General features: G+C 42.0%; 1 protein-coding gene across 2 annotated transcripts in view; it reads right to left on the bottom strand.

Annotated features, from left to right (window-relative positions):
• APBA1 (amyloid beta precursor protein binding family A member 1) overlaps nucleotides 1-25,761 on the bottom strand; it is a 239,915-nt gene that overhangs the window by 60,374 nt on the left and 153,780 nt on the right. For both annotated transcript variants that reach the window (XM_033924764.1, XM_033924772.1), the window contains one exon: nucleotides 7,268-7,369. In XM_033924764.1, the coding sequence (XP_033780655.1) occupies nucleotides 7,268-7,369 (102 nt within the window). The remainder of the gene's footprint in view (nucleotides 1-7,267; nucleotides 7,370-25,761) is intronic.

The following is a 25,761-nucleotide window of genomic DNA, read 5'->3' as shown; positions in this document are numbered from 1 at the left end:
TGATATGGATTTAAATAATTTGACTGATATATTGGAAACCACTCACGAAAATACTGAATATCGTGGTACATTAATATTGTCTTTAGTATTCAAATAAGATCTACATACTATAATGAGAACCTTCCTCCGACATTCTCAGGACCCGTTTTTGGGCCAGCGAATCTGGATTTTTCCAGATGTGACAAAATCTACACAAGATCGGAGGAAGGTGTTTCTTTCTTTTTGGGGGCAACTTTTCTGCTTAGTTATCCTTGCAAATGTTTGATAAGATACACCGGTATTAAATATATCTTCTATATGCCTGAACATCTTCGTAGCTTCTTGGATACTAAGAAAATGCTGTAAGGATAGCAGTAGTTAAAGACTGGAAGTTTAAATGCACGTTAAGCCATTTCTTTTATTATATTGACTATTGTTTTCTATTAATGAGATCTCCTTTTCTCTAAAATTTTGTCTCTCCTTGTATAATTGAGGTCTTCTTAAAGAGTTAAAAATTTCCTTTGAATGTTTTCAATTTAAAAAAATCTTAACACTGGAAGGTTTTCCTTGATTATTATGTCAATATTGGAATTTATGGTGTGTTTATTATTTGAATACAGTGGTGCCTCACACAACGAACTTAATTGGTTCCAGGAGCAAGTTTGTTATGCGAAAAGTTCGTTATGTGAAACGCGTTTTCCCATAACAATACATGTTAAAAAAAATAATTCGTTCTGTAGCATAAAATATGCTAAGATGACATAAAAAAAAGATAATTTTTTTGTTATTTTTATTTAGATACATCTAAAAACATACATCTCCCTGTCCTTTTACTTCCACTATCTTCCTATCCCATCTCTATTCCCTTTTGTCCCTCTCCCCATGATCAATCATCTCACCACCTCTCTCTTCCCTCACCCTCAGGGTTCAAGATTGCTTCCACTCTTTTTACTGTTGTTCTCTCTGCCTGTCACCCTATGATTTAGCATCCCTTCTGCCCTTGTCCAATATTTCCCCTTCTCTCCCTCCCTCTCATCCCCTGCTCCAACATACCGTATTTCGACTGCCCTTCCATCCCCAGGCCTGTGGGCGCTACAAACAGAAAATCAGATTTCACCCATTCATGTCAATGGAAAAAATGTAAAAAGCTGCCAACGCAAAAACGGCTTGCCCGATTTGAACGAAACTTGGTATGCAGATCCCTCACTACCTGGGGTGATATGTTCTGGGGGTCTCGCGGCCCACCTGCACACATGGGCGGAGCTACAAACAGAAAATCAGATTTCACCCATTCATGTCAATGGAAAAAATGTAAAAAGCTGCCAACGCAAAAACGGCTTGCCCGATTTGAACGAAACTTGGTATGCTGATCCCTCACTACCTGGGGTGATATGTTTTGGGGGTCTCGCGGCCCACCTGCACACGTTGGCGGAGCTACACACAGAAAATCAGATTTCACCCATTCATGTCAATGGCAAAAATGTAAAAAGCTGCCAACGCAAAAACAGCTTGCCCGATTTGAACTAAACTTGGTATGCAGATCCCTCACTACCTGGGGTGATATGTTCTGGGGGTCTCGCGGCCCACCTGCATACGTGGGCGGAGCTACAAACATAAAATCAGATTTCACCCATTCATGTCAATGGAAAAATTGTACAAAGCTGCCAACGCAATAACGGCTTGCCCGATTTGAACGAAACTTGCAACACATCTTCCTTTTCAGTTTAAGAGATTGCAAATTCCAGTGATACTTGCATTCTCTATCACAATCAACAAATCACAGGGACAGACTATTACATACTGTGGAGTGGATTTAAGATCCCCCTGTTTTTCCCATGGTCAACTCTATGTTGCTTGCTCAAGGGTGGGTTCACCCAAGAATTTATATGTTCTTGCTCCTGGAGGTGAAACTAAAAATGTTGTTTATTATCAAGTTTTGTGTTAGTTGTATTTTATTCATTTTGTCAAATATTTCACATTATAATTTGAATATTGTACGTTTTATAAAGCTGTAAAAAAATATTTTCATTCACCACTATAAAGTATCTTTATTTGAATCCATTTACAGTGTTATTGCTATAATTAAATACCCCTGCAACGCCGGGGCATCAGCTAGTATGTATATATACTCTTAGCTTTTAATAATATTTAGATACTCATCTTTATTTGAAGCATAACTTAGGGGATCTTGTCCGACATAGAACTATGTTTTGCTTCACAAAGGCTGTTTCAAGGTTCTTCGCCTGCAGAACTCAAACAAATATAAAATGTAAAATATAGCTTCGAACAATTTATATATTTCACTAGCTGATGCCCCGGCGTTGCAGGGGTATTTAATTATAGCAATAACACTGTAAATGGATTCAAATAAAGATACTTTATAGTGGTGAATGAAAATATTTTTTTACAGCTTTATAAAAAGTACAATATTCAAATTATAATGTGAAATATTTGACAAAATGAATACAATACAACTAACACAAAACTTGATAATAAACAACATTTTTAGTTTCACCTCCAGGAGCAAGAACATATAAATTCTTGGGTGAACCCACCCTTGAGCAAGCAACATAGAGTTGACCATGGGAAAAACAGGGGGATCTTAAATCCACTCCACAGTATGTAATATTCTGTCCCTGTGATTTGTTGATTGTGATAGAGAATGCAAGTATCACTGGAATTTGCAATCTCTTAAACTGAAAAGGAAGATGTGTTGCAAGTTTCGTTCAAATCGGGCAAGCCGTTATTGCGTTGGCAGCTTTGTACAATTTTTCCATTGACATGAATGGGTGAAATCTGATTTTATGTTTGTAGCTCCGCCCACGTATGCAGGTGGGCCGCGAGACCCCCAGAACATATCACCCCAGGTAGTGAGGGATCTGCATACCAAGTTTAGTTCAAATCGGGCAAGCCGTTTTTGCGTTGGCAGCTTTTTACATTTTTGCCATTGACATGAATGGGTGAAATCTGATTTTCTGTTTGTAGCTCCGCCCACGTGTGCAGGAGGTCCGCGAGACCCCCAGAACATATCACCCCAGGTAGTGAGGGATCTGCATACCAAGTTTAGTTCAAATCGGGCAAGCCGTTTTTGCGTTGGCAGCTTTTTACATTTTTGCCATTGACATGAATGGGTGAAATCTGATTTTCTGTTTGTAGCTCCGCCCACGTGTGCAGGAGGTCCGCGAGACCCCCAGAACATATCACCCCAGGTAGTGAGGGATCTGCATACCAAGTTTCGTTCAAATCGGTCAAGCCGTTTTTGCGTGATCGCGGCACATACACACACACATACATACATACACACATACATACCTCCGATTTTATATATATAGATAAGTAAGAGTATGCAATCTATACTTATCTAAGTAGTTCTCTCAAAACTTTAAGGAAAATCTTAGAAAAAGTTGAAAACAATTCACCTTAGTTTTGCCGGTTCCGTGTCATGAAAGTTTCTATCATTACGTTTCCTAATTGTTAAAAAAAAACCGCAGCCATGTTTTCCCACTTAAGCATACACAAGTGGTAAACACAGAACCGGCAAAACTAAGGTGAATTGTTTTTGACTTTTTCTAAGATTTTTCTTACAATTTTGAGAGAACTACTTAGATAAGTATAGATTGCATACTCTTACTTACGAAATATGTCCGAAGCCATATTTTACATTTTATATTTGTTTGCGTTCTGCAGGGGAAGGACCTTGAATCAGCTTTTGTGAGGCGAAACATAGTTCTGTCGGACAAGATCCCCTAAGTTATGCTTCAAATAAAGATGAGTATCTAAATATTAAGAGAAGTTAAAAGTAAACATACATATAAAAAAAAACCAATAAATAAAAACTTAAGTACATTAGAGATCGATGACGATCTTGGTGCTAATAGTCTGTGTGTTTAACACTGTACACACAGCAGCACTGCCGAAGTCTGCTAGTTGAATATCCTAGGATTAATGTATAAGACGTGTCTTCAATTCTGGGCAGGCTTGGAGCCACTTTTGATGGAGGCCCAAGACAAGAGCCTTGTTTCCATCCTCCCTAATGCTGGCCCTGATGAGTGGGGCACACTTTTATGTGGGTGGTTTTTTTTAACAATCTAGTTGGGAGCATTTACACCCAGCTTGATCGTAGGCTAAAATAAAGGTAGACAAAGCAATGGTGTACATCCTAGGTTGCTGAAGGAACTTATGGAAGTTCTGGTAACTCCGCTGACTGAACTTTTCAACGAGTCTCTAGAGTCAAGAGTGGTACCGGAGGACTAGCGAAGGGAGGATGTGGTCCCTCCCCTCAAAAGTGGAAGTAAGGAAGAAGTAGGGAATTACAGGGCGGTAAGTCTGACTTCTGTGGTAAGCAAATGAATGGAAACACTTTTAAAACAGAGAATGTTCAAGTTTCTGGAATCCTGTGGATTACAGGACCGGAGGCAACATGGATTCACTAGAGGCAGGTCTTGTCAGACAAATCTGATCAATTTCTTTGACTGGGTGACCAGAGAATTGGATAGATGATGTGCGCTAGATGTGGTGTATTTAGATTTTAGCAAAGACGTCTAATAAATAAACGGAGTGCCCTAGGGATGGGTTCCAAAGTGAAGGGCTGGGTGAAGAACTGGTTGAGTGGAAGGCGACAGAGGGTAGTGATCAATGGAGATCGCTCTGAGGAAAGGGATGTTACCGGTGGTGTGCCTCAAGGTTCTGTTTTTGGGCCTGTTCTTTTTAACATTTTTATAAGTGATATTGCTGAAGGGTTGTCAGGTAAGATTTGCCCCTTTGCAGATGATACGAAAATCTGCAATAGGGTAGACACGCCGGATGGTGTGAATAATATGAAGAAAGACCTAGCGAAGCTTGAAGAATGGTCTGAAATTTGGCAGCTAAAATGTAATGCTAAGAAATGCAAGGTCATGCATTTGGGCTGCAAAAACCCGAGGGAACAGTACAGATTAGGGCGTGAAGAGCTTATGTGCCCAACAGAATAGCGGGACTTGGGTGTGATTGTATGTGATGATCTTAAGGTGGCTAAACAGGTTGAAAAGGTGACAGCGAAAGCTAAAAGGATGCTAGGTTGACTAAGGAGAGGTATGGCTAGTAGGAAAAAGGAGGTATTGATGCCTCTGTATAAGACTCTGGTGACACCTCATTTAGAATATTGTGTACAATTCTGGAGGCCGCACCTTCAAAAAGATATAAAAAGGATGGAGTCAGTCCAGAGGAAGGCTACTAAAATGGTATGTGGTCTTCATTATATGGCGTATGGGGACAGACTTAAAGATCTCAATCTGTATGCTTTGAAGGAAAGGCGGGAGAAGGGAGACGTTGGAGTGAAGGGCCACTACTCAGACTGGCGGAGGGTCACGAGCGGTGTTCCGCAGGGGTCGGTACTCGGACCACTGCTGTTCAATGTATTTATTAATGACCTAGAAACAGGGATGAAGTGTGAAGTTATAAAATTTGCGGATGACATTAAACCCTGTAGCAGGGTTAGAACTGCGGAGGAACGTGAAGACCTACAAAAGGATCTGAACAAATTGGAGGAGTGGGCCAATAAATGGCAGATGAACTTCAATGTAGAGAAATACAAGGTCATGTATATAGGGAAAAAGAACCCGATGTTCTGCTACAAAATAGGGGGATTAGTACTAGGGGAAAGTAACCTTGAAAAAGACTTGGGTGTGCTGGTGGATACAACAATGAAATCAACGGCACAATGCGCAGCAGCCTCAAAGAAAGCAAACAGAATGTTGGGTATTATTAAGAAGGGTATTACAACCAGAACGAAGGAAGTCATCATGCCGCTGTATCGTGCGATGGTGCGCCCGCATCTGGAGTACTGTGTCCAATATTGGTCACCGTACCTTAAGAAGGACATGGCGATACTTGCGAGGGTTCAGAGAAGAGCGACAAGAATGGTAAAAGGTATGGAAAACCTTTCACATGCAGACAGGTTAGAAAGGCTGGGGCTCCTCTCCCTGGAGAAGCGGAGACTCAGAGGAGACATGATAGAGACTTACAAGATCATGAAGGGCATAGAGAAGGTGGAGAGGGACAAATTCTTCAGCCTATTGGGAACCACAAGAACAAGGGGGCACTCAGAGAAATTGAAAGGGGACAGGTTTAGAACCAATGCTAGGAAATTCTTTTTCACTCAGAGGGTGGTGGGCACCTGGAATGCGCTTCCGGAGGTTGTAATAGGACAGAGTACATTACGGGGTTTCAAAGAAGGATTGGATAAATTCCTGAAGGATACGGGGATTGAGGGATACAGATAGAGGTAGAGATAGGATTATGAAAGGGTATAGATAGAAGGATAAAGGGGATTGAAGAGTTTTAGACAAAGGATCACCTTACAGGTCATGGGCCTGATGGGCCACCGCGGGAGCGGACTGCTGGGCGCGATGGACCTCTGGTCTGACCCAGCGGAGGCAACTTCTTATGTTCTTATGAATACCTATGTAATATAAATGTGCACGAGTCGAGTCTTTCTTTTGAAAGGAAACTGCAATGAGAGGGCATAGGATGAAGTTAAGAGGTGATAGGCTCCGGAGTAATCTGAGGAAATACATTTTTACAGAAAAGGTGGTAGATACATGGAACAGTCTCCTGGAAGAGGTGGTAGAAACAGAAACTGTGTCTGAATTCAAGAGGGCCTGGAATAGGCACGTGGGATCTCTCGGAGAGAGAAAGAGATAATGGTTACTGCGGATGGGCAGACTAGATGAGCCATTTGGCCTTTATCTGCCGTCATGTTTCTATGTTTCTTTAGAAAACATGTTCTAAATAAGTATGTTTTGGCACTTAAAAAAACAGATGCCCCTTTAAAAGAATTACTCTCCTCACAGAAAGCATATTTATTTAATTAATTTGTTTTCTGTCCCGTTCTCCCCAATGAGCTCAGAACGGGTTACGTATTCTATTAGGTACTAAAGGGTTTCCATTTCCAAAATCTATCACCTGTTTTAAAATGAAGATTCACCCACCAAACAATGAACAGAGGGATGCAATCAGAGCTCTGGTTAACATAATTATTTATTATTCCACCCCACCATGTCTTATTTGACCCAACTTAAATAATAACAATAATTTTTATAAGTGTAGGGGGGTGGGGGGGTTGTTTGTGTGTACGTTAGTGCAACCCTAAAACAAACTCAATTAACAGTGCATAATGATAAGTAAGGATGTGATCAATTCTACATGCTACAGATACAGAATATCAAGATAATATCAAAGGTAAAACTTCACCATTCAGTGTACCTAGATGTTTGTAAAGATATGTAAACCAGCAATAGGAGGAATATACCTCTTTGTTGGATAATGACTCTGCTGATTCACAGTCATCCTGATAATGCTGCCTGCTCGATGATTCAGCACCCCGGGGCGAGGAAGAATCAGGAGATGGAGACTAGAAAAATACAGAAATGTTATTTCTAAAACTGCATGAATTCAAATATGAGTAGCAAATATTCAGTTCTCATTGGTTTCTGAACTGTATACCCATATTTCTTACCTCTTCTGCGTGCCCCCTCCACATTTCTGATTTTCTCATTCTGTGCCCCGTTCCTGTGGGGCTTATGGAGTAAACCATTTCCCCCTGGTGGTTGAGAAGTGGTAAAGAAGTCTCCTTTAGGACTCGATAACTCAGTTCCCTTCTAATACTAGCAAGAGACCTTATATTGAGAGTGACCCTCATCTATCTACTTTTATCTCTTCCAGGCCACAGTGCATACTCTCCAGGATATACAAAAAAAAAATCCCTTTCTTAAAGAAAGCTCTCTATGAATTTCCAGGTTTACAGAAAAATGACCCACAAGGGGATAAAGCCATGCTGAGAGTTAACAAACATTAGCATCTACATAATGAATATTACTTTTTTTCCCTTTGTTCATACAAGTCCAGGGTGGGGATGGGGGAGGGAATATTTTCTGATTTATTATGCTTAAGAACAATTGTTGGGTATAAGGGAGGGGGATATTTGATGTGAGTTTGTATTTGATGGTATATTAAGTGATGTTAAAGTATAAAATGATTATATCTTATGTTACACTTGTTGAAAGTTATAAAAATGAATAAAGATTTATTAAAAAAAAAAAAATATATATATATATATATATTCCTCTCAGAAAAGAAATGTGAGTTAATAATTGGCAATGTGTAGAGCTCAAGGCCCCTTCCTGGTTGCCAAATTACTACCAGGCTTCACACCACTAGTTAACTGGCCTTTAATTTATAAATATGTTTGCATTAGCTGTAACTACTAGTTAGAACAGCAAGTTGAGAACTAGAGAAACAAGGGTTCAAATCACACTGCCACTTGGCCAGGTCACTTAGGGCCAGATTCTTAAAACTTTAACGCGGTTGCTAAACTGGTTGCAAACGGTTTAGTGTCAGATTATCAAAACTGTTTATCGCAGTCTTTAGCGTGCTTTCTAGCAGTCTCCGACACTGCCATGCAAATAGCTCTTGAATATTGAAACGAGTACTCCGGTGGATTCTTAAAAATTGCCGAGTCATTCTCCAAGAGCATCGTCTGCTTCTGGCCTACAAAAATCAGCGATGGGTTCGGGGGTGCTGGTACAATGACAGCACTGTAAAAGTGCGTCTTGTGGCGTGTGTTTTGACTGCGGCTAATGAAAAAAATAATAAATTACAGGAAGAATTATAAATTGTCTATTTTTTTGTTTGGTTTTATGGGAGTAGAAAAGCAGCGGGAGAGATGCCCAATCTCTCCCACTACCAAGAAACACACCTCCAGCATTGGGCATCTCTCCCACTGTCGGGTGGAAAGTTACTCGCAGCTCGATTTTTTTTGTTGTTGGGGGGGGGGGGGGGTTTGCCTTTATTCTGCGCATGTGCCCATCGCTATCACCGGCAATGAACACATGCAAATTTAGCAAGTCTTCGCTACTCTCCGCCAACTTCATTTGCAAGAGCATTTTTTGGAGAATGACTTGCTTTTTTTAAATCACTACCTATAACAGCTTTGGTGACAGCAGCCCGTCAGTTTTTAACGCGACTTTTGAGAATCTAGCCCTTAGCTATTGTCTCAAGTACAAACTTAGACTGTAAGCCCTCCAGAGACAGGAAAATACCTGCTGTTCCTGAATGTAACTAACTTTGAGCTACTACTGGGAAATTTGCGAGTCAGAGCCAAATCCAAAAATCAGGCACATTGTGAATGAATACAAAACTCACAATTGTCACTCAGAACAATAACTTCCAGTAGTCATACAAAAAGAGCCTACCTAGGAAAAGGTAGCACTGTAAACATGGGGAATCTAATCAAACCAGATTAGTCCTACATAGGCATTCAATGCTAACAGAATACCTGGCTACTTTCACACACGCAGAACATAGATAAACCCTCACCAAATAAGTAAGCATGATCTATAAACAGAAATATGTAGATAAAAACTAAACTGAATTCCAGGAAGCCAGAGTCTGCAAATAGTACAACACCAGAGAAAGAGAAACAGTGATGCATTTTCCCCTGTACTGTGCAAAATATAAAGATGGCAGATGTACTATATTTAGTTAATAAAAGATATCACCTTATTTTCTGATTTTTGTTTTTTTATTTATTAACATTTAGATGGATTAACATAGCTAAACTAAACTAAACTAAACCTTAAGTTTATATACCGCATCATCTCCACAAAAGTGGAGCTCGACACGGTTTACAGGAATTAATATAGAAAGGAACTCCAATGGAAAGGAGAAGGGCTTAGTAAAAAGAAAGAAAGAGGGGACTTAGTATAATGGAGAAGGAGGGAGTAGTTACATTTTAGCGAAAAGCCAGGTTTTCAAGTGTTTTCGGAAGTGTTGGAGGGAGATCGAACTCCGAAGAGGGGCAGTGAAGCTGTTCCACAGCTCGGTGATCCTGAAGAGGAGGGATGTCCCAAGTTTTCCTGTATGGGATATGCATTTTAAAGAGGGGAAGGATAATTTGAATTTTTGAGTGGATCTGGTGGAGGTAGGATTCGAAGAGAGCCAAGATAGAGGAAAGAGGGGAGGAAGGATGCCGTGTAGAGATTTGAAGGCTAGACAGGCGCATTTGTAGTGAACCCTGAGGATAACTGGGAGCCAGTGAAGCTTAGACAAAAGCGGGGAGACGTGGTCAAATTTGCTCTTAGCGAAGATTAGTTTGGCCACGGTGTTCTGAATCCGCTGAAGTCTGTGAAGACTTTTCTTTGTTAGGCTTAAGTAGATGGAGTTGCGGTAATCCAGTCTGGATAGAATAATGGATTGAACGAGGGCAGCGAAGTGTTGTTGGTGGAAGCAGGATCTTACTTTCCTTAACATGTGAAGATTGAAAAAGCATTTTTTTACTAAGGAGTTTAGGTGATCATTGAAGGACAGTGTAGAGTCAAAGATGATTCCCAGAACTTTGCTTGAGTGCTCAAGCTGCAGTTTGGTGCCAGAGGATAGTGGGATGAGGGTGGGTAGCTGATCTAATTTTGGGCCGAGCCAGAGTAGTCTTGTTTTGGTCTCGTTTAGTTTCATTTGGAGATTCGTTATACAAGAAGAGATGTTATCAGAGAGGTTGGTGAGGTTAGAATCGGTCTCGAGGAGGACAAGGATGTTGTCTGCGTAGGTGTAAAGCAGTGGTCTCAAACTCAAACCCTTTGCGGGGCCACATTTTGGATTTGTAGGTACTTGGAGGGCCGCAGAAAAAAATAGTTAATGTCTTATTAAAGAAATTACAATTTTGCATGAGGTTAAACTCTTTATAGTTTATAAAACTTTCCTTTAACAGTTTTACCTCATGCAAAATTGTCATTTCTTTAATAAGACATTAACTATTTTTTCTGTGGCCCTCCAAGTACTCTATTTTTTTCAGCAGCACTCACATTTAAAGTTTAATATCTTTTCTTTCTCAAAACTGGCACATTTCAATTACTAAATTGAAAATAAAATCATTTTCCTACCTTTGTTTGGTAATTTCATCAGTCTCTGGTTGCACTTTATTCTTCTGACTGTGCATCCAATATTTCTTCCCTCCTTTCAGCCTCCTGTATGCTTCCTCTCCTCCAGACCTCATTCCCTCCCCCAACTTTTTCTTTCTTTCTCTGTCTGTCTTTCACTGATTCCGTGTCCCATTTTTTGCTTTGTTACTGGCTCCCTGTCCCCCCTTCTTTCTTTTTTCCTTCTGACTCCCTGTCCCCCCCCCTTCTTTCTTTCTTCCTTCTGGCTCCCTGTCCCACCCCCTTCTTTCTTTCTTCCTTCCTGCACTACCCCATGCCACCGCCGCCGGGGAATAGGCTGCTGCCACCATCGGAAACAGGCCGAGATCTCCACGGGGCCAACTCTCCCCGCCCGACGTCAATTCTAACGTCGGAAAGTACGTTCTGGGCAGCCAGGCAGCGATTGGCTAGCCAGAACGTCCTCTCGACGTCAGAATTGAGGTCGGGCGGCGAGAGAAGCAGGGAGATCAAAGACACGGTGCCGGCCTGTTCCCCGATGGCAGCGGTGAGAAGGGAAGGGAAGCAGACGATCCGCGAGCCGCACTCTAGGAAGAATAGTGGAGGATGACCAGCTATGCGGACCGCCCCCCCCTTGGTACGCCACTGGAGCAGCAGCGTGTCTGGCCGGCTCACTCCATTCAAAGCCACGGGTGGCGGCTCCTTGCGAGATCCGCGCCTGAGTCTGAAGCCTCTCTGATGTTGTAATGTCAGAGAGGCTTCCGATGCAGGAGCGAATAGCGCAAGGAGCCGCCAACCCGCGGCTTTGAACAGAACGAACCGGCCAGACCCGCTGCTGCTCCAAAAGGAAGGAATTATCCAGTCCAGACCGCGGGCTGCAAATAAAACTTGGAGAGCCACATGTGGCCCGCGGGCCGCGTGTTTGAGACCGCTGGTGTAAAGTATCTCCAAGGGGGATAGTTGGAGGAGTTTCAGGGAGGACATATAAACATTGAAAAGAATCGGGGATAGAGGTGAATCCTAAGGGACTCCGCAAATCGGTTTCCAAGGGGAGGAAGAGGTGCCATTCATGTTGACAAAGTAGGAGCGGGAATGTAAGAATTTTAAGAACCAATCTAAGACTGTGGAGTTTATACCAATTTCAGAGAGTTGGAGGATTAGTATGTCATGATGGACGATGTCGAAAGCTGCAGAAAGGTCAAATTGAAGGACAGCGAACTTGTTGCAAGAGTGAAGATGTTGGACTTTTGAAATTAAAGAGGCCAAAAGGGATTCGGTGCTGAAGTTGGGTCTGAAGCCATGTTGGTAGGGAAGGAGAATGGAGAATCTCTCAAGATAGGATGAGAGTTGGGTAGCTATGATGGACTCCAGCATCTTGGTCAGGAGAGGAATATTAGCTATTGGGCGATAGCTGGATGGTGTGGAGGGGTTTAGATCAGCTTTTTTCAGTAGAGGGGATAAGGTAATGTGTCCCATTTCTGCAGAGAATAGGCCTGAGAGTAGGGCGGAATTTATAAGTTTGGTGAGAGATGAGATCGCTTGTGCAGGAATATTCTCATATAAGTAGGAGGGGAAAGGATCCAAGGTACAATTGCAGAATTTTAACTTGAGGCAGAGTTTGGAGACCTGGGAATCGGAAACGAGCTCAAAGGCGGTCCAGGATTTATCGGCTGGGATATGGTTGGCCTCGGTTTGATTAGGGTTGGAGACGGCGAGCACCAGAGAGTTGTAAGAGGGAGTTGGAGGGAAGGAGCATCGTAAGGTAGTGACTTTCTCATTGAAAAATTTTGCTAGATCATCGGCAGATGGAGAGGAGGGGAGTGTGGCGGAATCATGTTTAGAGGATATGGAACGCCAAATGTTGAACAGTGTGTTACTTTGGTTGTTGGATCTGGCGATTTTGTTGCTGTAGTAGTTCTTCCTTGATTTTTTTAATTCGGGATTGTAGAACTTAATATTCGCCCTTTATCTTTTATTTTTAAAAAAATAAAGGAGTAATATTCAGCCTGCAGAAGTTATAATTTTTTTACACGCTGATTAAGCCAGCAAAATTATGCCAGGACATACAATGCTAGGCCATGTCTGGGCATTGGCATTAAATATTCAGATATGTGTGGCCAGCTCTTAGCCAGATAGGTTAAACTGGATAAATGATTACCATCTATGTCGTCCTACTGTATCTGACTAGTTAACTTGTCTGGTTAAGGGCTGAATATCAGTAAGAACATAAGAACATAAGAAATTGCCTCCGCTGAGGCAGACCAGAGGTCCATCCTGCTCAGCGGTCCGCTCCCGCGGTGGCCCATCAAGCCCATTGCCTGAGCAGTGGTATATATCTATCTGTACCCTTCAATCCCTTTTTCTTCCAGGAATCTATCCAAACCTTCTTTGAAACCATTTAATGTGTTCCTGTCTACCACAGCCTCTGGAAGCGCGTTCCATGTATCCACCACCCTCTGAGTGAAGAAGAACTTCCTAGCGTTTGTTCTAAACCTGTCCCCTTTCAGTTTCTCCGAGTGCCCCCTTGTACTTGTGGTGCCCCTTAATTTGAAAAATCTGTCCCTGTCTACTTTTTCTATGCCTTTCAGGATCTTGAAGGTTTCTATCATGTCTCCTCTAAGTCTCCGCTTTTCCAGGGAGAAAAGTCCTAGCTGTTTTAATCTGTCGGTATATGGGAGATTTTCCATTCCCTTTATCAGTTTAGTCGCTCTTCTCTGTACTCCCTCTAGTATCGCCATGTCCTTCTTGAGGTGCGGCGACCAGTACTGGACACAGTACTCCAGATGCGGCCGCACCATTGCACGATATAGCGGCATGATGACTTCCCTCGTCCTGGTCGTGATACCCTTCTTAATGATACCCAACATTCTGTTAGCTTTCCTTGAGGCCGTGGCGCACTGCGCCGATGCCTTCAGTGTTGCGTCTACCATCACTCCCAGGTCTCTCTCCAGGTTACTGACACCTAGTGGTGTTCCCCCCATTTTGTAAGTGAACATCGGGTTCTTTTTCCCCACTTCTCCAGTTAAGTGCTGACTGTCCCAGCCTGCCCACACAATAGCTGGTTTTGGCTTCAGCAGTTAGAAAAAATATGCAGAATTATCCAGGTAAGTGCTGCTCAGCTAAATATTACTTTGGGGCCCAGTCAGTATGATTTAACTAGATAATAGCCTCTCTCAACTGAATGGCCATTTGAATCCATTGAGCGATCGAAGCCTTGGCCGCAAGCTGATCATAGCAAGGCACAGCAATCAGGACAAATAGGTGATCAGGCAACCAGAAATCATTAGTCCTCTCCAAAATGTGGAGCAAGACTCTCCTGACAGCCAACTTGCGCAAGATCCGATCCTTTCGCTCCGAGCTTGCGGAAGGAAAAGCAGACAAATAAACTTCCTGGTAGACAAGGAAAGCTGAAACCACTTTCGGTAGAAAGGAAGGAAGGTACAGAGAAAATTCCCGCATTTGGAAAAACAAATAAAGGATGCCCTGCACGAAAGAGCCTGAAGCACTGAAAAACGCCATTCTGGGACAACGACGACCAGAAAGACAGTCTTGACTGTCAGATCCAGAAGAGAAGCATCCTTCAGTGGAAACACAAACTATGACCTCCACCCCCACGGATCCTCATCCATGTGGTTAGGGGCGGGAAAGGCTGGGTGGGTGGGTGAGTTTCATTCCAGATGCATACAGCCTGCACTTGAAACCTGTCACCAGCAAGCAGACTCCCAGAGGAAGGGACCCAGAGTCTAAAAATGGTGGCATACAGCAGGCTGACTCCACAGATCCACCAGAGTTTCTCTATGAAGCAGCAGACCGGCACCGCGGGACTGCGTCCTTTCCTCTGACAAGGGACCACCTGGAAGGGGTCTGAAGGCACTGAAGCCACCGAGAAAACAAACTTTAAGCAAAACAAATAAGAAAAAGAAGCAGAGGAACTGCAAAGATTTCTGCATGGATTGCTTGCAGAAATTGTAATTGGATATGCTTACTAGCTCTCAGGCTAAGGGGGGTGGAGCATGTGCTCAGAAAAGTTTGTGGATTTCTGCAACTCCCGATTTGCAGGTTGGGATTGAACACTTAGTGTATGGAATCCAGAACAGGGCTGTGGAGTTGGAGTCGAGGAGTCGGAGACAATTTTGGGTACTGGAGTCAGAGTCGTGGGTCCCAGAAACTGAGGAGTCAGAGTTGGAGTCGAAGGATTTATCTACCAACTCCGGAGTTGGAGTCAAGGAGTTGGAGACAATTTTGGGTGCCTGGAGTCAGAGTCGAAGGATTTATCTACCGACTCCACAACCCTGATCCAGAAGGGATGTAACAAAATATATAATTTATATTAGTACACTATTGAGACTGAAGTATTAATGCACAAATATCTGGTATGAAATTTACCAAGATAAACCAATCACCTCTGCATTAAACACATTCTATAAGCATACCAAACACTAAGATCTTGATTTAATTGTTATTTAGTGCCGATATGCAAGAATGACTTCAGCAATCAATGTTCACAATAGATGCAGCATAATACATTTAAATGTGGTTATACTAGTATGTTAAAAACAAGTAAGGCACCATCGTTAATGAGAACAGACCAACAAGACAGTTCAATAGAAAGAAAGGAAAATTGAAAAAAAAAAGAACGAAGGGAAAATACAGAAGTGGGAGGTAGGAAGATAGTGAACAAACTGGCCCCATCCTCTACCCAGAGATTTGGAATACATACAGTTTTGGCATAGAGATCTAATTATATAGGCTATATGTAATTTAAAAGTGCACATTCAACAGTATTTTATATCACCGCAAGCAATAATGTTGAGATTCATGATCACTTAACCATTATAGTATCCAATGAATGATTATGGAACTGAAATCTCTTGGCTATTATTAGTCCCTCAGAACAGTTTCTTTCCACAAAGCTTCAGGAACTAAATAAGACAGATATTTTTTTATTCAATAATTTAATAAAAATTTCCCTTGCCTACTTTAACCAATAACCATACTTAGCTATCATAAATTATAAGAACAGTTTAGGAGCAGCACTGAGCATCGTGGCAGGAATAATGCTTAAGATCCAGGTTCCCTTCCCAGCTCAGCTTCTGCTTCTTGCGTCAAACACATCTGGGATGCTGCACAAGTAAGGTTCATCCCCTTTAGGTGGTAAGTGGCAGGGAGAAGGATTCAACATTGACTCCTAGTGGCCGGACTTGGGGGTCTATGCTGGTTGGGTGCTAGAAGATTGTTGTAAATAGGGGAAAATCTTCATCAGAAAGTTCAGGGGCCAACTTTTTAGAATGGTTGGAAGTGATAAATTCCAGGGCAGTAAGTACAAAAATATCACTCAGAGCAAGGATTCCCCCACCATCCACACTAATTTTCAGACTCTCAAGTTTGTAGCCTCACAGACTAGAAGGGATAATGTGATGCTTTCCCAAGGCTTGGGACCCAGGGTGCCAACTCCTTGAGCCAGTCTTGCTATATTCAGTAACAACTGTCTACTTCCTGGACATGTGCAGCAAAAGAGGTTGTCTGCAATATTGGGGGAGCCCAATTACCCATTAGAGCAGAGGTGCCCACACTTTTTTTGGCTTGCGAGCTACTTTTAAAATGACCAAGTCAAAATGATCTACCAACAATAAAATTTTTTTTAAAACACAAAGCGCATTGTACACAGAGAAAATGTTAATTATCATTTGTATTCAGGGTTTTTTTCAGAGGTCAAGACAGATTACTTTAAAATATACAATGTCACCTCAGTAACAACTACACAAAAATAGACAAATATACCCCCTCCCCTTTTACTAAACTGCGATAGCGGTTTTTAGCACAGGGAGCTGCACTGAATGCCCCTCGCAGCTCCCGATGCTCATAGGCTCCCTGCGCTAAAAACCACTATCGCGGTTTAGTAAAAGGGGGCCATAGTGCAAAATATAGACAACAGATATAAATTCTTAAAACAGACCCATTTTGATCACTAAATTGAAAATAAAATCATTTTTCTTACCTTTTTGTCTGGTGATTTCATGAGTCTCTAGTTGCACTTACTTCTTCTGTAAATCCAATATTTCTTTCTTTCTGCTTTTCTTTCTCTATGCCCCCTCCCCTTTTCTTTCTGTCTCTCTTTCTCTCTCCCCCTGCCCCCTCTTTATTTTTGTCTTTCTCTCTCCCCCTGCCTGCCTGTCTTTCTTTCTTTCTCTCTCCCCCTGCCCCCTCTTTGTTTCAGTCTTTCTCTCTCCCCCTGCCTGCCTGTCTTTCTTTCTCTCTCCCCCTGCCCCCCTCTTTATTTCTGTCTTTCTTTCCTTCTCCCCCTGCCTGCATTTCTTTCTCTCTCCCCCTGCCCACCCCCCCAGCTATCACGCCAATTTTTCCCTGCTTCACCGAGCCAGGCCTGGCACATACAAGCGCCAGACCCACAAGCCTTCACCTCTTACATCAATTCTGACATCTGAGAGGAAGTTCCAGGCCAGCCAGGCAGCAATTGGCTGGCCTAGAACTTCCTCTCCAACGTCAGAATTGACGTCGGAGTTGAAGGCTTGTGGGTCCAGCGCTTGTACGTGCCTGGTCTGGCTCGGGGAGGCAGGAAGAATAAGATTGCAAAGGTAACGCGATCGACTTGCATTGTCTTTGCGATTGACCATTTGGGCACCCCTGCATTAGAGCCACAGAATTAACTTCAATATGATCACTCATGATGCTTGATGATGGAATCTTGCTCCGATTAAGCTGGAAGCACAAAGAAAAATTGATGGCCATAAAAAAATAAGTTCTGCATCCTAATCTGAAACAGGGTGAAAGGCAGGTAAATGAATCTCCTGATTGACATGGAAGGCAGAAACCACCTTCACTAGAAAGGAAGGTACCGTTCGCAGAGAAATACTAGACTCTGTAAACCTGAGAAAGGGTGCTCTATAGCAGAGGGCCTGCAACTCTGAGATTCGCCTAACCAAGACAATGGCAACCAAAAACACAGCATTAACCCTAAGATCTAAGAGGGACGTGTCTGGCAGGGGTTCATATGGAGCCCAAGATAGGCCCTTCAGAACAACATTAAGTCTCAAGGCAGAATGGCCTACGCAACAGAGGATGCAATTACAGCACTCTCCTCAAGCATCGAGTAACGTCTGGATGAAAGGCCAGCGACTGCATGCCCCTCCAAGCTCTAAAGCACAAGAGGTCAGCTACCTGTACCTTGAGAGATGAAACCGCTAGGCCCTTTTCAAGTCTGGCTTGCAGAAATGCTAGAATCACTGGGATGGGAGCCCTCTCAGGCTCCACCTACTCCTTCGCGCACCATAACTGGAAAACTTTCCAGATCTTCACATAAGCCAAAAACATGGCAGGCTTCCTTGCCCTAGAAGAGACATAATGACAACCTCCAAGTAACCCTTACTGGTTAAGGCTGTGCACTCAAGAGTCATGCCATAAGTTTCAAGTTTATTAGGTATTTATATACCGCCTATGAAGGTTTATCTAAGCGGTTTTACAATCAGGTACTCAAGCATTTTCCCTCTCTGTCCTGGTGGGCTCATAATCTATCTAACATACCTGAGTGACTTGCCCAGGGTCACAAAGAGGTTCGTGGGGTTTGAACCCACAAAAGGGTGCTGAAGCTGTAGATCCAACCACTGTGCCACACACTCCTCCTAAGACCAAAACGCTCTGGATTCTCCATAGGAACTGGACCTTGACTGAGGAGACCGGGATGAACCAGCAGCCTGAGAGATCCACCATTTCAGAGGCGTATCAGATTCGCATAGCAATGCCAACAGGGCCAGTCCGGAGCCCCTGGTGGCTCGCAATTCTGTTGATGATCTGGCCCACGAGGCTGCTGCGTAGCCTCACGAGATTGCCGCTGGAAGTCTTGGCAGCTATTTTCATTGCTGAAAGAGCATGGGCAAGAGCGAGTGGGAATTGCTGCTGGACCACCAGGGACACAAGGTAGGCCTGGGGTCCCTCCTCTGGGTCCAGGAAGGGGTTGGTGGTGTCTGTTTGGGGAGAGAGGGGGAGGGGGGAGCACTGACAGTATTTTTTCATATTTATTATTAAAAACAACAGAAAGCAAAATAATGAACATCCAATCATCTGGATTTTCCATTATTCGGACAGTCCTTTGCCGAGGTTAGTCTGGATAATCGGCGTCCTACTGAATTATTACACGAATTGTCGTAATACACTACAAGTCACATTAAGGCAAAGAAATCAAGGTAAAATAACCCCCGTTTTCAGCTAAGGTTATTTTATGTCCTGGGAGCTTTTGACCACATAGCCACAGCATAAGGCTCTCGGACTGACATGGTCCCCACTCCTAGCTTCTGGGCAACCCCTGGCTTAATGCCCTCCCCCCAACTAAATCATGTCCCTCACTCTCCGCACTTATAGCTAACCCTTGCCCTCTCAAAGGGCTACTTTGTTATCATTAGTGGTCTGGTGGGAAGGCCTTGGGTGGGATGCACAGTCACTCCTGTCTAGTCCAGTGTTGGCCCCAAAATGGCACAACTTCCACTAGGGGAAATATTTCCAAAGACAAAAATGTACAAATAAAACAATACAATTTTTTTACAATAGAATAAGCTGCATACTCTCAAGTCACAATTGAGTCATTTAAGGTTATCACTTAAATCTTTACAAAACTCATCTAGGGGGCCCAAATTTCAGTAAAACTGCCAAAATTATTTTATTGGAATGCTATTATTTCTTCATATTTCCTGATGACACAAAGGTGATTCCACTATTCAAGAAAGTTAAGCTTAGAATTATTTTTCCAAGTACAGATAATATGATGAATGGCTAACGCAATCATAAAATCTAAAATTTTTTTGGAACAATGATGGTAACGAGATATCTGGGTTTGAGGAATGAAGTATGATAGATCTATAAGACAAAGGGAACTTATTATTATTCATATGCATTATAGATTGAATTCTGAACCAAATGCCCGACCAATAATTTTGCATATTAGGATATGTATAAAGAAGGTATAAGACAGTCCCAGGTTACTGACAAGACCAACACAGCTCTGAAGATGAATGTAATATCCTTGCCATTTTAGTAGGGGTCCAATAAGTTTTATGTAAGGTAAAATAAGTGGATTGACAAACAGATGCCGACATAGTGGGTCTTGCTGAATGTACCCAAAATGATTTCCAGTCAGTCTCCCTAGGATTTACATTTATATCTACTTCCCCCATGCCTTAATAACAGACTATGGATTTTCCTCCAGGAATTTGTCCAAACCTTTCTTAAAACCAGCTACGCTATCTGCTCTTACCACAACCTCTGGCAATGCGTTTCAGAGCTTAACTATTCTCTGAGTGAAAAAAATATTTCCTCCTATTGGTTTTAAAAGTATTTCCCTGCAGTTTCATTGAGTGAACCCTAGTCTTTGTAATTTTTGACGGAGTGAAAAATCGATTCACATTCCAGCTGCAGTTTCTCCCTTCCAGCTTTCAACATCCTATGACCCTAAAATTTACAGAAGTACACAAACACGTTTTTAGATCCTAACACTTTATATCTTATTAGAGAAACATGACACTAGAAAGCTAAGCCATTCTTCCTCCATCCAAAATGTAAACATCAAACTTGCATTACTTTGTAATATAACATTAAAAATGGCGAGTATGTAGATGGGACAGGCAAACTCACTGGCATATCATCTTAAATTAGTGTAGCTACTCTCAGAAAGTGGTTACTAATATATTTTCTCTGTTTTCTAACTGCTTTAGAAGAGAGATATTTCCAGTGCAACTGGTCATAAAAGGATGGGTGAGCAAAAAGACAAACAAACAAAAAAACACCTACCTTTTCCTCCTGATAATCAATTTGGTACATCCAAAAATTTTCCATTTTGTGAAGGTTTCTGGGTATAGAATATATAAGGCAGGCTTAATTAATGGGAGCCCTATTTCTAGTACAACAAGCAAAGAATGAAGTGCCTTACTGTTCTCCAGTAACCCTGTGTGCTTAGATTCATTAATGCAATGTGTTATAAGATACCTGACAGCCTCATGTGCTCACTCATCTAGGTTAACCTCCACTGTCATTCGATTTCCTGTGAAATCAATATGTGGGGTTACATCTGGCTATTTAGAGAAGAGCAGAGGAAAGTCATTTTGCAGAAGTGCTAGGTTGCTGAATTTCTCACAGGGTTATTTAAATCTGGGGACACAGCAATCAGCATAGAACAATGTCATTCTGATTTGAACTCAAAAATTCAATATGTTTTATAGTTCTGGCATAAAATAAACACACTGAATTGGAAGTCAAGAAAGAAAGACAAGAACAGGCCGGGGATCTGTGTGATGGGATATGTGGGGGTGGTTAGATTATTAGTCAGTGTGTTTTAAGTCTCTGATTATTGCCTTCTGGTCTTCTCTTAACTTTCTTTCAGGGTCTCTTGTCCATTTATAATTTTTTCTCTCTCATCCTGTCTTTTTCACTTATCTACTACCTCCATCTTTGACACTGATCTTTTTCTTTCAGCTTTCTTCTAGATTTCTGCCTCTCTGTCCATTCAGATTTCATTAATTTTTACTATTCAGCCCTCAATCTTCCTTTTTCATTTCATTTATCTAGAGCTGTGTGTATCTTTCTCTCATCCAGGCCCTCCCATTCCCCTTCCTCCTATTCCTCGGTCTTTCTTAAACTCTTCCCTCCCTCCCCTACCTTCCAGCATTTCCTCTCTTTCTCCCCTGCCATCCAGCAACTCCTCTTTCTCTCTCCTCTTGTCATGCAGTTTCTCCTTTGTCTCTGTCTCCGTCCTGCCATATAGAATTGTCTTTTTTCCTTCTTAAAAAGATCCCCCTCCCCCACATGCAGCATCTCCTCTCTCTCTGTCTTCTAAAAGGCCATGCAACATATCTCTCTGTCTCTTCCCCCCCCCCTCCACTTCTATGCATCTCTACTCTCTGTTTAAGGGGAGGGATACATTTTGGAGAGAAAGAAATGTATTTGTTTTGTCTGTTACTCTGTTTTCTTGCTGTTCTAAACTGCACTGGGCAGTATTTATACTGGAAGTGCTATATTTAGGTAATAAATAAAACAAAATGAACTACTTGAGTCTGAACTACTTGATTATCAAAATTTAGCACACACAGAAATGGTTTAGCGGTATATAAGAAATAAATTACATTACATTATTATCTTATGAGTGTGTGGTGGACACTTTTGCCAATGAGGAGGTATGACCTGGCTTCCTTTCAAATCCTACTTTCAGAGTCCACCCTCCTTCTCCTGGTTATACAAGGTTATTAACCTTTAAAGAGGATTAACTTGGCAAGCACAATTGTTTCTTTAAGTCACAACAGTTTTAAAGGGAAAACTCATCTATTTATATATTTTTTAAATTTTGTTATCTTGCCTCGGAGAGAGCGTGAACTCGCAGGCCTTGAGCATGCGCAGATGCTCAAGGCCCAGCAAAGAAGAGGACGCAGATCTTTGGGCACCGGCACCAATGCATAGGACATGCTGGTGCCGGTGGCCAGATAGGGGTAAGAAGCATGTTCGGGTGGGTCTGGGGGATTTCCAATCGCGGCGGGGGGTGTGCGACATGAGCGGCGGGGGGGGGGGGTGCCGGATCGCGGGAGGGAGGGTGCAGGATCACGTGGGGGGGGCCTTCGGGGGGGAGCTAGAGCAGCGCCGCTGGCCTCGGGGGTGGGTTGGAACGTATCAAGCAAGTTTCCCTTAGTTCCTATGGGGAAACTTGCTTTGATATACGAGTATTTTGGTATACGAGCATGCTTCTGGAACGAATTATGCTCGTAAACCAAGATACCACTGTATTTTTGTTCTTCTGGAAATCATAATGTGAATGAATACGCTTTTATTGAATGATGAATATAGTTTTTGAATAAAATATTTCAAAATAATAAAGGGGATGGAACTCTTCTCATATGAAGAAAGGCTAAAGAGGGCTCTTCAGCTTGGAAAAGAGACGGCTGAAGGGAGAGATGATTGAGGTCTACAAAATCCTGAGTGATGTAAAATGGGTAAAAGTGAATCGATCCCTCTCTTTCAAAAATCACAAAGACTAGGGGGACATTCAATGAAGTTAGATAGAAAATACATTTAAAGCAAATAGGAGGAAATATGTTTTCCTCATCAAATAGTTAAGCTCTGAAACTCGTTGGACAAGTTCCTGGAGGAAAAGCCCATAGTTTGGTATTGAGACAGACATGGAAGCCACTACTTGCCCTGGGATCAGTAGCATTGAATATTGGTATTATTTGGGTTTCTGCCAGGTACTTGTGACCTGGATTGGCCACTGTTGTCTGACCCCACTATGGCTATTCTTATGTTCATATTAGAGAATGACATGGAGACATTGTCCCCTATCCCCGTCCCGTCTCCACAGGCTTTGTCCTTCATCCTCTGTCTTCATCTGCACAAGCCTTGAACATTTATGATTTTATATTTAAATCTTTTTTATTAAAGTATAAACAAGGATACTATTATGTACAAACTATTGAATGTAAATCACAAATAGAGCCTTCCATTTCGAACTAGTCTTGGTATAACCTTCCCAAAGATTTGGCTGTCTATATTTTTACATCATCTGGGAAGATAACTGGATTGTGTTTTAGACATGGGCGTAGAAGAGAACTAACAAGTGATAAATATGATGGAAATGCTCCTTGATGCCAGCAAAGATGGATGAATCTGTTGCAGTAAGGTGCATAAGCAACTGGGCACATGATGGAAGGACGTTACAGGTGGTAGGAATCTGATCAGCCGATAAGACTTTTTTTTGCCACATCAAAGGCAAACAAGACACAAATGATGTCATTTAACAGTAATTCAATTAAATCCAAAAGCAGTTTCTACAGTTTTTTTAATATCTGAATTAAATTGCCAGTTGTCTAAAATGTGCCCACCTTGGTAACAGTGATCATCATACGGCATGGTTTGATGTAATGGCTAAAGCAGACTCAAAGTCCCTGATTTCAAGCATGCTGATTTCAGTATAATGAGAGCATTCCTGAAGAAAGAACTGATGGGATGGGAGGATATAAATGATTGGAAAGACTGTGGTCCAAGCTGAAAGAAGCTATAAAAATGGTAACTGAAGAAGGAAAATTTTAGACAAAACAGTTTTTATTAATGATGAAACAGAATAAACAACGTTGATCAGCAACCCCCATAACACGTTGACCAGCATCCCACACCAATAAAAACAAAAGAAAACCGTTATGGTTCTCTAAACAGGTGGCTGAGGCAAAAGAGGTGGCATTCAAGGAATACAAATGAACTCAAGAAGAGAAACACAGAGAATACTAAATAAAACACAAAGAAGTAAAGAGAGAAATACAACTGGTGAAAGTGCAGTGAAAGAAAAATAGTTAAAGAGGGAATAAGACTTTTCCAGGTATATTGGAAAAAGGAGGAAATGGAATTGGAAAAAGGAGGAACTAGAAATGGAATTGTGAGACTAAAAGGTGCTGAGAACTTCTATGCCAGAAAGTGATGAGGAAAAAGCAAACGTGCTTAACAAATACTTCTGTTCATGGAAGTCTGGTGAAGGACCTCGGTTGGCTGACCAAGGTATATATAGAAATGGAATAGATATCACTCCGTTCACAGAACAAAGTGTTTATGAACAACTAGGAAAACTAAAAGTTGTCAAAGCCATGGGACCGGATGAGATATATCCTAGGGTATTGAGGAAACTTAGAGAAGTTCTTGCGAGATCTCTTGTGGATTTGTTTAATAAATTCTAGGAAAAGGGAACAGTTCTGTGGGATTGGAGAAGAGCAAATATGGTTCCTCTTCACAAAAGTGGTAAAAGAGAAAAAAGTCAGAAACTACAGGCCAGTAAGCCTCACTTCAGTGGCTGGAAAGATAATGGAAGCTCTGCCAAAGTAAAGAATAGTGTACTACTTGGAGGCCAATGGGTTACAAGATCCAAAATAACATGGTTTTACTAAGGGGAAATTGTGCCAAACGTATCTAATCGATTTCTTTGACTGGGTGACCAAAGAATTGGATACAGGATGTGCACTAGATGTAGTCTACCTGGATTTCAGAAAAGCCTTTGACAGAGTTCCTCATAGGTGCGTCATTAATAAATCTAGTGGTCTGAAGTTAGGACCCAAAGTGGTGACCTGCATTAGAAATTGGTTGATGGATGGACAACAGAGAGTGATGGTGAATGGAAGTTGAGTAGTGGCATGCCTCAGAGATTGGGTATTGGGGCCCATTCTGCTCAATATATTTGTTAGTGATATTTCTGAAGGATTAGAAAGAAAAATATGCCTTTCTTGCAGATGACATGACAATTTGCAATAGAGTAGACACAGTGGAAGGAATAGAAAACATGAGAAGAGATCTGCAAATGCTGGAAGAATGGTATGATGTCTGGCAGTTAAAATTTAATGCAAAGAAGTGCAGTGATGCACTTGGGGATTAAAAATCTGAAGGAGATATATATGCTTGGGGGTGAGAAGCTGATATGCACGGACAGGGAGAGGGATCTTGGTGTGATAGTGTTCTCAAGGCTGCAAAACAACATGACAAAACAGTGGCCATAGCCAGAAGGATGCTGGGCTGCATAGAGAGAGAAATTGCCAGCAGAAAAAAGAGAAGTGTTGATGCCCCTGTATAAGTCATTGGTGAGGCCCCACTTAGAATATCGTGTTCAGTTCTGGAGGTTGTACCTTGCTAAGGATATAAGCAATCTTGAAACTGTCCAGAGGAAGACAAAGAAAATGATATTGGGATTACACCAAGAGATGTATAAGAAGAGGCTTGAATACCTAAATATTCTGAGATACCGGAGACTATCAAGACAGGACAGCCTATTGTAGAGGTCTCATATGAGCATTGGCCCAAGGAACCACCTCTAGAGTTGCTTCCATAGAGCCTAGCACCTGAGTGTAGTTCCACA

The sequence above is a fragment of the Geotrypetes seraphini genome, chromosome 1 (assembly GCF_902459505.1).
Source record: "Geotrypetes seraphini chromosome 1, aGeoSer1.1, whole genome shotgun sequence".
Lineage (NCBI taxonomy): Eukaryota > Metazoa > Chordata > Amphibia > Gymnophiona > Dermophiidae > Geotrypetes > Geotrypetes seraphini.
This window is presented reverse-complemented; position numbering and strand designations above follow the sequence as displayed.